This window comes from Salmo salar, chromosome ssa25, assembly GCF_905237065.1.
Source record: "Salmo salar chromosome ssa25, Ssal_v3.1, whole genome shotgun sequence".
In the NCBI taxonomy this organism is placed as follows: domain Eukaryota; kingdom Metazoa; phylum Chordata; class Actinopteri; order Salmoniformes; family Salmonidae; genus Salmo; species Salmo salar.
Genome location: NC_059466.1, coordinates 12,776,693 through 12,791,826, shown reverse-complemented (window position 1 = coordinate 12,791,826; position 15,134 = coordinate 12,776,693). Strand labels below are relative to the sequence as shown.

General features: G+C 45.0%; 1 protein-coding gene across 7 annotated transcripts in view; it reads right to left on the bottom strand.

The window, feature by feature from the left end:
- Positions 1-15,134, bottom strand: part of LOC106586176 (protein TANC1) — a 279,123-nt gene that overhangs the window by 93,365 nt on the left and 170,624 nt on the right. For all 7 annotated transcript variants that reach the window (XM_014173125.2, XM_014173124.2, XM_014173128.2 and 4 more), the window contains one exon: positions 9,225-9,539. In XM_014173125.2, coding sequence (XP_014028600.2) covers positions 9,225-9,539 — 315 coding nt within the window. The remainder of the gene's footprint in view (positions 1-9,224; positions 9,540-15,134) is intronic.

The window sequence follows — 15,134 nt, the reverse complement described above, 5'->3', positions numbered from 1 at the left end:
TTGTCCTTCAGACAAGGAGGTGACTGAACATTTTGTTGTGTTGTTTGATGCAAGAAATCACTTTACAAAATACAATGAATCATTATTCCCATACCATTTATTACAGAGAACAAGACAAATTATGCTACCCTCTGCCTATTGGCTACTTAGCTTATTCAAGCCTGTCTCAAAATACAACACTGCCCCTTTAAGACATAAAAAAGCTCTTTACCTGACCTGCTTTTCAAAGATGGCTAGAAATGTAAACATTTTGTGCTCTTGTAGGAAGTAATCACTCCCACATTGCTGACTACAAATGATCATTAACTGGGCTAATAACTCACTAACTAGCAAAGGATATGAACAAATGTGCACACGTGGCTACATGCAGGGATGCAAACTGGTGAGGGCCCAAAAAGGTAAAACTTTTGTTTGTTGCACTGAAACATGCAAAAAAATCCCTGCTAGGGAGAAAAACAGGTTTTACCTAATTAAACAACAAAGAATATGATCTACATGATCAGTCGCTGTGTGTAAAATAAAGTGGTTAATGTGAACCTAACTCACAGCTAAAAAAAATGTAAAGAAAGCAACCCAATGTTATTTGTTGCCTAGACTTTACTGCAAATGACACTCAAGTCTTGAGAAAAAACAATACAGTAATATTGCAGTTAGCTATGACAGCCTTTATAATAGAACGCTTGTGACCACACACACATCTAAATATTGCACTTGGGGAAAAACCCCCATCTTAAAGTAGAAATAGAATGAAACAAACAGGCATTATATTTTTGCTCTATTATAGTGGCCACTATAGACATTGATCAAGTGCACAAGGCTACATGTGTGCAAAAATAACGTTCACTGAGTAAAAAATGTAATAACCCCCTCACTCACACACAAGTGTTACTGTCAAGTTCAACACAACTAAAGCAATATCTTTGGGCTACAGTGCACATTATTACATTGTACACTTTCTGCCTGTGGACATCTGTTCGACAATGTGCCAGCAGCAGAGCATGATACCATTTGTTGGCATAATTGATCTCTTTCAGGCAGAGAATACACCTGGCATACACCTTTTTATCCACTGTATTGAAAAAGTGAGAAAGAGGGAACGTGTGGGGTGTTCCTTTCACCTCTATAGTGGCATCCACTTGTTTAAAGCCTCATTTTCACCTAATTCTCTCATTCTGAAAATTAACCAAATACTGTAGAGGGAAAACATTAGTTCACAGAGGGTAGTTAGTTAGTTCGCTAGTTAACTAGATAATAACATTTCACACAGATTGCCAGGGTCCATTAAGCAATTAACGTGTTATAACTTGAGGAATGGCAAGGAGTCATATACCACCTAATACTATAGCGAATATGTTAGTTACTAATGTTATCTCAGGGCTGAGCCTTGGATACAGCCAGTATTGCTCCAAACGCGAAACACTCGTTCCCTTACAGTCAGTAGTGATATAAAGCCCCCGCAAACTTTTCTCATCGGATCTATACGAATCATATAGGTCACCTATTTTGAATTCGAAAAGGCGAATTTCGCCGAAAGGTGAACAGTTTGCATCCCTGTACATGCAGCTGTCGCTTTGATCTAAAAACAAGCGCATAATAATCGCAACCGCTCATGCTGTAAAACAGTCCAGTTCAATGTGAACGGCACAAATCCATATATGGCAATGGTCAATTTGCATATACAGTGCATTCGAAAAGTATTCAGACGCCTTCCCTTTTTCCAAATGTTGTTACTTTACAGCCTTATTCTAAAATGGATTAAGTAAATAAAATCCTCATCAATCTATACACAATGCCGCATAACAATAAAGCGAGAACAGTTTTTTTTTATGTTTGCACATTTATTAAAAATAAAAAACAGAAATAACTTATTTACATAAATATATTTACAGAAATTCAATTGATTGGACATGATTTGGAAAGGCACACACCTGTCTATATAAGGTCCCACAGTTGACAGTGCATGTAAAAGCAAAAACCAAGCCATGAAGACGAAGGAATTGTCCGTAGAGAGACAGGATTGTGTCGAGGCACAAATCTGGGGAAGGGTACCAAAAAATGTCTGCAGCAGTGAAGGTCCCCAAGAACACAGTGGTCTCCATAATTCTTAAATGGTAGAAGTTTGGAACCACCAAGACTCTTCCTCTAGAGCTGTCCACCCGGCCAAACTGAGCAATCGGGGGAGAAGGGCCTTGATCAGGGAGGTGACCAAGACCCGAGGGTCACTCTGACAGAGCTCCAGAGTTCCTCTGTGGAGATGGGAGAACCTTCCAGAAGGACAACCACCTCTGCAGCACTCCACCAATCAGGCCTTTATGATAGAGTGGCCAGACGGAAGCCACCCCATGTAAAAGGCACCGCTTGGAGTTTGCCAAAAGGCACCTAAAGGACTCTCAGACCATGTGAAATCAAGATTGAACTCTTTGGCCTGAATGCCAAGCGTCACGTCTGGAGTAAACCTGGCACCATCCCTACCGTGAAGCATGGTGGTGGCAGCATCATGCTGTGGGAATTTTTTTCAGTGGCAGGGACTGGGAGACTAGTCAGGATCAAGGGAAAGATGAACGGAGCAAAGTACAGAGAGATCTTTGATGAAAATCTGCTCCAGACCACTCAGGAGCTCGGACTGGGACGATGGTTCACCCTCGAAGAAGACAACGACCCTAAACACAAAGTCTCTGAATGTCCTTGAGTGGCCTAACCAGAGCCATGCCTTGAACCCGATCAAACATCTCGAGAGACCTGAAAATAGCTGTGCAGCGACGCTCCCCATCCAACCTGACAGAGCTTGAGAGGATCTGAAGAGAAGAATAGGAGAAACTCCCCAAATACAGGTGTTCCAAGCTTGTAGCGTCATACTCAAGAAGACTCGAGGCTGTAATTGCTGCCAAAGGTGCTTCAACAAAGTACTGAGTAAAGGGTCTGAATACTTATGTAAATGTGATATTTCAGTTGTTTCTTTTAATACATTTTCTAAATACCTGTTTTTGCTTTGTCATTATGGGGTATTGTGTGTAGATTAATGAGATAAAAAGAAAAATTATAATATTGAATAAGGCTACAACGTAACAAAATGTGGAAAAATTCAAGGGGTCTGAATACTTTACGAAAGCACTGTGTAGGCCTTACTGCAGCTCTGATTGGTTATGGCTTACCGGTCTGTGCAGAGTACAGGCCTGAGTAGTGCCTGTCAATACAATAGAATCGTACTCCGATGCACTCTGTCTACAACAAAATCTCTTGCATAGTTAGGTTTGAATTCTAAGTCTTGTATAGTTTGTTTTGTTTTTGGTATGTTACATGGAAAGTGGCTAATATTGCATTGATTCGATCCCAATTCCCACAGTAAAGGCACACGTTGATAGTGTTAACTAACAGAGAAAACTTTAGAAAGTTGAGTGAAGTTCAATCTTGTGCTTCTCTGCACGGGCTGATTTTTCTTATGTGCTGCAGTCCCTGGGCACCTCTGCACCCACGCACACTCGCAGCTTAGAGGGAACTTTGGTCAGAGGTGACAAAATGGACGCCATGTGCACCATCAACATCAGAGAAATAGGTGGAGAAGTCTTCAGGGAACAGTGAGACTCCACATACACATTCTCATTGAGCGAATGGGAAACTTGACAATAAAAGCATACCCAAAGAATCCTCTCATAAAATCCATACGTGACTAGACAAAACATAAATGCTGATAAAAACCAGTTAAGCCTGTTCTGGTTCATCACCTCATCCACCAGTGGTTAAAACACATGACTTTATGATTTGAAGTAATGACTGTAACATAAGCAAACCTGCAGAACATCTGGGGACCACTGAGAGTGTGTCCATCTGGGACTCATGGAGATGACATCAGTCTAAGAGATGGGACGCAGCTGTTTGCAGCAGTCACTATGTGCTCCAGTAAAAGTAGTCTCCTATGAAGAGGGATCCATAGTAACCAGGAGATGGAACAATGGCCGTCAATGATGCCTACTTCTGCTCTGGGGTGGGGGGGGCAGGGCAGCGGACCTCTGTCAGCCACAAAGGAACAATCACCTAGACACCGTAACACAAAGGAATGCTGAGTAGGGCAGCAGGGCAGTGACAAAGACTACCTGTGCAGACTGGGCACCCGGCACACGACTGTGAACCACAATAGTACTAATGCCTGCCTAGGCAATGCACCAATCAACATGTTCCAAGGTTGGGTGGAGTGCCCCTTGGCTATGTGCTGTGGCCGAACCATTCCACAGCTTAATGCCGTTTTACTGTCTGGAGAAATCTCCACCAGCGGTTCAATGGGAGGTCTTTGGACCATGGACCATAGACCATTAATGTAGCCTTTGATTCCCTAATCCACGGTAAATGGCTTAACTCTGATGACTTGAAATATAATTCTTATTATTTGAGCGTAACAAAGAATACAGAAGGCTTTAAGCTGAATTCTTTTCCCGAAAACCCCTGAATCTGCACTGGATGAAGGAGGCATGGAGGTGTCAAATTGGATTTCAGCCAAATCTGAAGAGCTTACAATAGAGCCAAGACAGAGCCCTTTTCTTCTACTCTGTACCCCCACACATCAGAGGGGTAGAAACTAAGAAGATCTCTTTCAGCTGCACCGAGTCCCTATCCTCCTTCCTCGCCCTCTCAGTTCTCATTTAGAATTCTGCTCTCTGAAGCCACCACTTTACATGCAGTATTATAATAACATTTACATATTTACTTTCCGTTACAGAGCCCGTGTCAAAGGCAATTCTTTTTGAAGCCGGTGGCACCTGTGATGGAGTGTGGGTTGGGCTAGGAGAGAGTAATCTCTGAGATGTTTTCAGAAGCTTATCCCGTAGCCACTGTCTGTGTGTCACACGGCACCCTATTCCCCTATACAGCGCACACTTTTGAAGCACATCCTTATAGAGGTGAAGCTGGCATTTAGCAGTAACAACACATTACCAAATAGAGTGGTCTGTTGCTGGTAGCATAACATTAAGCACTAGAAATGACTCTGTAGAGTTACTATGTCTCTAGTAGTGTGAGTTGCTCTGTGGTGTCTGATGTGAAAAACAAGTGAAAGAAAGCAAAACAACATTCCGAACCGTCTCTTCCTAAAACAATCTGACAGAGTGTGTGCGACTGTGCATCAAAAGTGGTGCACTATATAGGGAATAGGGTGCCATTTGGGACGCATCCAGGCACTGTTGCCAAACTCTGTGCAGCTGGAACTGTTGCTGAAATCCCCCAATGGCGCGGGTTAATTTCCCAGCCATAGCAATGAGAGGTAGGGAGAGTGTGACAGCAGTCAGATTAGGGGCTGTGTGTGAGTAAGACATCACTAATTTATGATTAGGCTTCCAATGTTACAGTCATTTGTAATTAAACCCACAGTCTCGTTCCCTGTCGCATCTCATTTATATTGGGTGGTTTTTAAATGAATAGAAATGTGATGATGCCCGGACCGGTTGTGTGGCTTTTTGCCAGTCTGACTGCTTTAATAATTCAAAGTCTGCATCCTAAATGGCACCCTATGGGCCCTCGTCAAAATGAGTGCACTATACAGGGAATAGGGTGACATTTGAGATGGAAACAAATGCCACATTTCAATGGAGGCATTGTGACTCAGATACATATACAAAAAAAAATGTCCTATGCAGAATGGATGGAGTAAAAAGAAGCTTTACAGACATGTCCTGCTGAGAGACAATACAATTAGGGATTTATTCCAACAGATTTTGGAGGGGCTTACAAGCCACGAGAGTCAATCAAAATCACAGCAAAAATAGGAAAATATCCCCTATAAAGTCCAGTCTTCCAGCAGGGTCTGACTAGACAAGACAAGCAGCAGCCAGAGGGGGATTGTACAAAAATAATTATCATATTGTCAGTGTTATGTTGCGAGTTTGTCTGTGTTTTGATTTGAATTAAGCATATTTGTGCGCTTATGGTGGGTCAATCGACTTGAGTCCTGCTTTGCCCTGAGAAAATGGCAAACCGCTTGTTGATTTTCTGAGCAAAGAAATTTGGTGGTTTGGTTTAATGAGTAGGATTCAGGTTTCTGTCTTCTCACTCAGACAGGTGGTGTATTGGTGTGGATCTGGACCTAGCTAGTTAGCCACAGCTTAATGTGCAGACTGTGCTGCTTGGATTTCCCACAGCAGCAGCTCGATTGTTGCAGGCCAGACACGATGTCCGCTGTAATCACGCACACTGCAAATGATACTTCTGAGCAACACGGATACATTCCCTGCGCATATCTCACATTTTAGCAGGGCTGTGGGACATTAGACAGACTCCACTAATTAATTCACCCCCAGAGAAATGGACCCTTTGTTCTCAGGCTAAAAACATCCAACCACCTGAGAAGGGGTCAAACGCTTTTGTATGTGCAGACAGAAAGAAGTCTAAAGGACAAAACAGACAGTTAAAAACAGTGGTCCTATCACCTCTGACCACAGAACATTAGCCGTCATTTTCGGTTCATTTCCCGACGATTCCACATGTTGAATCACCATCGTTTGTAGACACCTAGCAGGTGAGCTGACGTTCTATATGGTGTCTGTCCAGTCCATAATAGTTCAACTTTGAGCCAGCAGGTCAGCAGAGCAACAGAGAGACAGCAGCTATTCCAACTCTTAACTCCTGAAGTCCTGGTAGGAACTCTGCCTCACAGCGTGTTAAGGCTAGGGCTGGTACAGTTAAGCAATAAGGCCCGAGGGGGTGTGGTATATGGCCAATATACCACGGCTAAGGGCTGTTCTTAGGCACAACCCAACCTGGAGTGCTTGGATACAGCCCTCAGCTGTGGCATATTTGCCATATGCCACAACCCCCCCGAGGTGCCTTATTGCTATTATAAACTGGTTACCAATGTAATTAGAAGAGTAAAAAGAAATGTTTAGTGTGGAACGAACAGCTAACTGAAGATGAGACGGCCGGGCATTCGTGCGGTTGAGTCGGTTTCTGCTATAACATGGACTCTACGACGTGATGAAACTTTGTTGCTCCTTGCTGAAACAAGCAAGGTGTTGTAGCAAACAAGTCTTTGGTTGCATAGGCAACGCCATCCTCTGGACTCTAATTAGACTCTAGTCTGCCCGGTAACAAGTCACAGGATGCAGTATTCAAACATATCGCCTCAAATCCCTCTCTCACTCTCCTGGCAGATCAACGCCCCCCTTCCTGCAGCAGCACATGCAGTCAGGAGCGGATTTTTTAATTATTATGATTTTGTACGTTATTACAGTGGTTGCGGTCATTTGGCTGACCAATAACCATCATCCAAAATACCATGACCATCAAAGCCCTAGTTAAGGAGCTCCAATCAATGACAGCTTGCCTTTCAGCACTTTGGCAACAATCAGGCTTGGGAATTTCATTACGACTCCTCTCCTCTACGACACGGCCTGGCATCACATCACATCACACCTCTCTCTCTCGCTCTCTTTCTCAGTCTGCCTACTGTCTCTCTTTCTCTCTCTCCCCCTATCACTCTCTATCAGTCAGTCCCTCTCTATCAGTGTGTCCTACAGATTATGGCCAGACATCTTTGATGTGACAGACTGGTGTGTGACAGGGACAGGAAAGGGGCAATCACAGGACAACAAGAGGATCAACTGGATAGCTCTGGATGACTGTGGGATGTTGCTATACTCTCCATATAGAATGTTTGGTATGAAGCTACAGATAAGGCCACCCTAACCCTATATAGTGCACTACTTTGACCAGAGCCCAATGGGTCCTGGTCAAAAGTAGTGCACAATATAGGGAATAGGACGCCATTTGGTACTCAATCAAAGGTAATGGCTTCATCCAACTTTCTCGTGATTACAAAAGCGCAAGATGACGTTCAACCTTCCTATAGTCTCTCTCTATCAAGCATTGATTAATGCACACACAATGTATTAACCTAATTAAGACATCACATTTAACCTACTATAGCCCTCTCGTAAAAGAGCGAGTGGAAAATAATTATCCCAAATTGCACCCTATTCCTTATATACGAAGGGACTAGGGTGCCATTTGGGATGCAGCTCAAGCCCCACTCATATCCCTGGCCCCTGGTGACAGGGCAGAGAACTTGTCTTTCCATGGCATTGCTGTCTGCTCCCAGGGCAACGTAACCAACCATAAAATCAGAGGTGTGAATCCAACTCAGTCCTCAGGGGCAACACTGCATAACAAACTCCTCGTCCGAGAGCAAAGAAGGGGCCGATGGCCCCTGGGCTGTTAGCTTTACGAGGCAGTGAATGTCCGTGAGTGTGTGTTTGTCCGTGTGTGTGTGTGTGTGTGTCCATGCTGTTTGAGCTGCGTCGGACCAAAACAACAGAAGATGTTAAAACAGGTTATGAGTTATTGGAATAATTAGGTCGTTAAATGCAAGAGGCCTTAGTGAATTCTCCACACAATGCCCTGTATGCACATCTATACTCTTTATATGGCAAAGTTGTAGATTTATCAGCATGCAGTAAAGATGAATGTTTTGTGCACCAAGAGCAAACAGTGTGTAAAATCCACTGTTTATGCACGTTTGTGTACAAACAGCTAGCTGTAGAACACACAGTACAATTCTCACTCACTCACTCACTCACTCACTCACTCACTCACTCACTCACTCACTCACTCACTCACTCACTCACTCACTCACTCACTCACTCACTCACTCACTCACTCACTCACTCACTCACTCACTCCTCTCAATTTCAATTCAATTCAATTCAAAGGGCTTTAGTGGCATGGGAAACATATGTTAACATTGCCAAAGCAAGTGAGGTAGATAATATACAAATAATATACATCTCTCCTTCTCTCTTTCTGTCTACTGAATTGACACATCAACGTCTCGTCCACCCCCGTTTTCTTCTCTCCATTTCCCTCTCACTTGGTCAGCCGGGAAAAGGACAGAGTTGTGTGTCAGTCAGTGCCACAGTCACACAGGGCACTGTGGCTTAGCTGGCTCTCTGAGGACCTGAGTCAGGACGTTCTGTGAAGTACAGACACTGTTGGGTCCTAAAGGGTCACAGACTAACACCTTCCTTTCCAGGATCTTCCTAAGGAGATAATGCAGACACAAAGTCAAGATGAACTAAGTCAAATTTGAAGGAAGATTCACTGAGCAAGGATGAAGGAGCACTTCCTCTGATGACCCGATACCAACTCAAACCAGTGTACATGTCCAGATAACTCAAAACCAGTGTACAAGTCCTGATAATATCCCTTCTCCGCATAATGAATCACCCTGAGCCAAGGTTTCTTACCTGCAACAGAGTTGGGCCGCGGCATCATGAGGGACAATGAGGTGTGTGCTGTGGGGTATGGAACGGGGCCCTCTCGTGGGTGGCTTGGTCCTACTGCTACACCTCCTGCGGCCCCCGCTGTGGGGTGCTCTGTCCTGGACGGGGTGGGGGTCTCTGGGGGCCCACTGGGGTCTTCCTCCGCCACGGGAGAGCACGTATCGGCCCGCACGCTGGGCGCCAGGCCATGCTGCCCGCTGCTCCTCAGGCTGCCATCTTTACTCCATTCCAGGCTGGAGCCGCTGCGGTCGTCATTCTCTGAGGAGCTTGTGAGGGTGGCTGAGAGAGAGAGAGAGAGAGAGAGAGAGAGAGAGAGAGAGAGAGAGAGAGAGAGAGGAAAATCGGTGCAGTAAGTCATTGTCATTATCAGGAATTCTCTGCACCTTGATACGGAGTGAAACGACATTGTGCTATAATGGAGAAGTTATGAGTCTTTAGCATTTCCACTCTGTTTTCATTGACCTCATCAACACCCTCCACCTGATCTGATATTTACCAATAAATGTAGTTCCAACTCATGAGAATTATCCAGAGCTGGCATGGTGGGGTAGATTTAGATCAATAGAGCCTGCCCCAAGTTTTTTAGTCTGTATTAACCACCATTATTTTCCCTTATTAAAGGTATCTTGAATGGAGTAGCTTTCAATACTCAAAAGTGTACACTGTACATCAAATATGTTTGCCTCCAAACAGTACTGTCTTCTATCGAATAGAACACGGTGTGATGAAACTGAAGTTGATACTGTAGTAGGGTTGCAAAATTACGGTTACTTTCCCAAAATTCCCAAATTTTCCAGAAATTCAGGATGGAAGGTTCCCGGAATCAGGAGAGAATAAGCAAGGAATCCTCCAACCAAGATCTCTGGGAAACCTGTGAATTCTGGGAAAGATACCATTTGACTTCAAACTTCCATTTGAAGAGTTTAGACAGGTGTGTGCTTACATGAAAGCAAATCCCCTTTTAATCCTCTCCTCAGGCCTGGCTGACCATGCTAAACAGAATCACTAAAAGTGGTGTGGAAAGGCAAAAGCCACCAACTGGCAGCTGGGCTCCAAAACATGGGAATGCTTCCCAAATTTGACTGTCAAAAGTAGCACACTACATAGGGAATAGGGTGTCATTTGGGATGCTCAAATGTGCAGTCAGAGGAAATGCGTCTGTTTTTGGCAGCTTTAGAGTAGGCCCACTGTACCACATAGCTAATCTGGATTTCATAACGGTGCTGTGTGTTGCATCGTCACTAATAATAACATAACAAATACGTCTGGGATAACTAGCCTGATGCTTGTGCAAATATTCAGCAATTCAGAAATCCCTAAATGTTGTAACATTTGATACAGTGATTTGATTCACAAAGATCGAACAAAGTGGTCTGAATAAGAAGGTAAAACAGCCTACCTTCTTACACTAGCTTTACCATCTCCTCACTCTGCTTTAGAACATGAATAACTGGTTATCACCATTATTACAACATGAATAACTGGTTATCGCCGTTATTTACAACATTAATAACTGGTTATCACCGTTATTTACTTAAGTGATAATGCCCTCGAGGTCGGTGTTTGGAGGATATATTGGCATGGGTGTTGTTAGGCCCGAGATGAAGTCGAGGACCGGCTTCGAGGGCATTATCACTTTTATACAACGGGTTACCAACATATTCAAATAATGGTTGGCATATTTTCAGTAAAAATGTTATTTTGATTTATTTATTTCTACTATTTCATCCTTCCACAAGATATAGTCCCAACAAAAATCTAGGGTTGCTACCTAAGCCGGCTGGTCGTTCTTTCTATTGGTTCGGTTGCCAGAGACTCGACCCAGTCGTTCCGTCTTTTTGTTCTGTATCTAGAGACGTGACCCAGTCGTTCCGTCTTTTTGTTCTGTATCTAGAGACGTGACCCAGTCGTTCCGTCTTTTTGTTCTGTATCTAGACGTGACCCAGTCATTCCGTCTTTTTCTTTTGTATCTAGAGACGTGACCCAGTCGTTCCGTCTTTTTGTTCTGAATCTAGAGACGTGAGCCAGTCATTCCGGCTTTTTCTTTTGTATCTAGAGACGTGACCCAGTCGTTCAGTCTTTTTGTTCTGTATCTAGAGACTGACCCAGTTTTTCTGTCTTTTTGTTCTGTATCTAGAGACGTGACCCAGTCGTTCAGTCTTTTTGTTCTGTATCTAGAGACGTGACCCAGTCGTTCAGTCATTTTTGTTCTGTATCTACAGACGCGACCCAGTTGTTCAGTCTTTTTGTTCTCTATCTAGAGACGTGACCCAGTTGTTCTGTCTTTTTGTTCTCTATCTAGGGACGCTACCCAGTCATTCGTTCTAAATGTTCCATTGCCATCCTGACTGACAACCTTCTTATCCTATGTTTGCTAGCTAGCCAACTACAGCTAACTTACAGTCCTGTCAAACAGTGCAGCCAGAATAACAACGAAGTAACTACATTTTTTGGTTACTACATGATTCCATATGTGTTATTTCATAGTTTTGATGTCTTCACTATTATTCTACACTGTAGAAAATAGTACAAATAAAGAAAAACGTTTATTTGACGTGGGCTATGGCCAAACAGTAGCCTGTGTGAAGTTGGGTTAATAAACCTCTGTCTGGACAATTGTTGGTCGTGCTGCACCTCGCTCCGCGGGTAATATTACAATTCATTACATTACATTGGAACGATTTGATTAGTGTATTGTTAGCTAGCTACATAGTTGTATCTGCTGTCTTTGTATCAAGGATAAAGGTGTAGCTCTGAGGAACTAACAAGGTTAGCTAGCCAGCTGTATTCGTTCGTTCGCGCTGTTTTCGAAACGGCGTCAACACCATAACACCACAGCCACTGCTAGCTAGCCAACTTGACCAATTAGCAGTACTGTAGAAACTATATACATTACAACGGAACGATTTGACTAGTGTAATGTTAGCTAGCTACATAGTTGTCTTTGTATCAAGATAAAGGCGTAGTACAGAGTAACTATCAAGGTTAGCTAGCCAGCTACATTTTCGAACATAGTCTACAACGCGCCCACTGCTAGCTAGCTAACCCTACCAGCTAGCTGTATAATTTTTTGTCAATAAGATTTTTGCAACATAAGCTTAACTTTCTGAACATTTGAGATGTGTAGTCCACTTGTGTAGCTAGCAGGACTGACTTTGTGTTAGCTAGCCAACGTTTAATTACTTCTGCGTTATGAACTAGACACGGACACGAATGATCCATTGGTAGCTTGTTGTTACCAAGTATTGGTGCTAACAGTGTGTTATAGGATGCTAGCATGCTAGTTAGCTAGTTAGCTATGGCGTCATAGGACACGGTGCACTAGGTGGGTTTTCACGGAAGAATACTGTACCAAGTTATCTAGCGGAATAAACTAAGTTTGAGCTTATTCCTGGAAACATTGAACCACTGTAGTTTACATCAATTTTAATTTCTAGTGGTAGCTAGAAAAGTTATATTTTAGCGTTTTAGTGTTTCAGTGAATTGTTAGTGAGGGATACCCTGCTCTCTCGCTTCCCCAGTTGTTTAGTTAATTTTTCATGCCAATCTCCTTTGCATTAGCTTAGCCTCTCCTGAAGCCTATCAACTATGTGTCGGTCTATCCCTGTTCTCTCCTCTCTGCACAGGCCATACAAACGCTTCACATCGTGTGGCCGCTGCCACTCTAACCTGGTGGTCCCAGTGCGCTCGACCCACGTGGAGTTCCAGGTCTCCGGCAGCCTCTGGAACTGCCGGTCTGCGGCCAACAAGGCAGAGTTCATCTCAGCCTATGCTACCCTCCAGTCCCTCGACTTCTTGGCGCTGACGGAAACATGGATTACCACAGAAAACACTGCTACTCCTACTGCTCTCTCCTCGTCTGACCATGTGTTCTCGCACACCCCGAGAGCATCTGGTCAGCGGGGTGGTGGCACTGGAATCCTCATCTCTCCCAAGTGGACATTCTCTCTTTCTCCCCTGACCCATCTGTCTATCTCCTCCTTTGAATTCCATGCTGTCACAATCACTAGCCCATTCAAGCTTAACATCCTTGCCATTTATCGCCCTCCAGGTTCCCTTGGAGAGTTCATCAATGAGCTTGACGCCTTGATAAGTTCCTTTCCTGAGGATGGCTCACCCCTCACAGTTCTGGGTGACTTTAACCTCCCCACGTCTACCTTTGACTCATTTCTCTCTGCCTCCTTCTTTCCACTCCTCTCTTCTTTTGACCTCACCCTCTCACCGTCCCCCCCTACTCACAAGGCAGGCAATACGCTTGACCTCATCTTCACTAGATGCTGTTTTTCTACTAATCTCACTGCAACTCCCCTCCAAGTCTCCGATCACAACCTTGTATCCTTTTCCCTCTCGCTCTCCTCCAACACTACTCACTCTGCCCCTACTCAGATGGTATTGCGCCGTCGCAACCTTCGCTCTCTCTCTCCTGCTTCTCTCTCCTCTTCCATCCTATCATCTCTTCCCTCTGCTCAATCCTTCTCCAACCAATCTCCTGATTCTGCCTCCTCAAAGTCCTCTCCTCCCTTTCTGCATCCTTTGACTCTCTATGTCCCCTATCCTCCCGACCGGCTCGGTCCTCCCCTCCTGCTCCGTGGCTTGACGACTCATTGCGAGCTCACAGAACAGGGCTCCGGGCAGCCGAGCGGAAATGGAGGAAAACTAGCCTCCCTGCGGACCTGGCATCTTTTCACTCCCTCCTCTCTACATTTTCCTCCTCTGTTTCTGCTGCTAAAGCCACTTTCTACCACTTTAACTTCCAAGCATCTGCCTCTAACCCTAGGAAGCTCTTTGCCACCTTCTCCTCCCTCCTGAATCCCCCCCCCCCCTCTGCGGATGAAGGTCGACGACATCCGATCCTCGTTTGTTAAGTCAAACGACACCGCCGGTCCTGCTCACATTGCCCTACCCTATGCTTTGGCTTCTTTCTCCCCTCTCTCTCCAGATGAAATCTTGCGTCTTGTGACGGCCGGCTGCCCAACAACCTGCCCGCTTGACCCTATCCCCTCCTCTCTTCTCCAGACCATTTCCGGAGACCTTCTCCCTTACCTCGCTCATCAACTCATCCTTGACCGCTGGCTACTTCCCTTCCGTCTTCAAGAGAGCGAGAGTTGCACCCCTTCTCAAAAAACCTACACTCGATCCCTCCGATGTCAACAACTACAGACCAGTAACTCTTGAACGTGCCGTCCTTGGCCAGCTCTCCTGCTATCTCTCTCAGAATGACCTTCTCGACCAAATCAGTCAGGTTTCAAGGCTGGTCATTCAACTGAGACTGCTCTTCTCTGTGTCACGGAGGCTCTCCGCACTGCTAAAGCTAACTCTCTCTCCTCTGCTCTCATCCTTCTAGACCTATCTGCTGCCTTTGATACTGTGAACCATCAGATCCTCCTCTCCACCCTCTCCGAGTTGGGTATCTCCGGCGCGGCTCACTCTTGGATTGCGTCCTACCTGACAGGTCGCTCCTACCAGGTGGCGTGGCGAGAATCCGTCTCCGCACCACGTGCTCTCACCACTGGTGTCCCCCAGGGCTCAGTTCTAGGCCCTCTCCTATTCTCGCTATACACCAAGTCACTTGGCTCTGTCATATCCTCACATGGTCTCTCCTATCATTGCTACGCAGACGACACACAATTAATCTTCTCCTTTCCCCCTTCTGATAACCAGGTGGCGAATCGCATCTCTGCATGTCTGGCAGACATATCAGTGTGGATGACGGATCACCACCTCAAGCTGAACCTCGGCAAGACGGAGCTGCTCTTCCTCCCAGGGAAGGACTGCCCTTTCCATGATCTCGCCATCACGGTGGACAACTCCATTGTGTCCTCCTTCCTGAGTGCCATGAGCCTCGGCGTGACCCTGGACAACACCCTGTCGTTC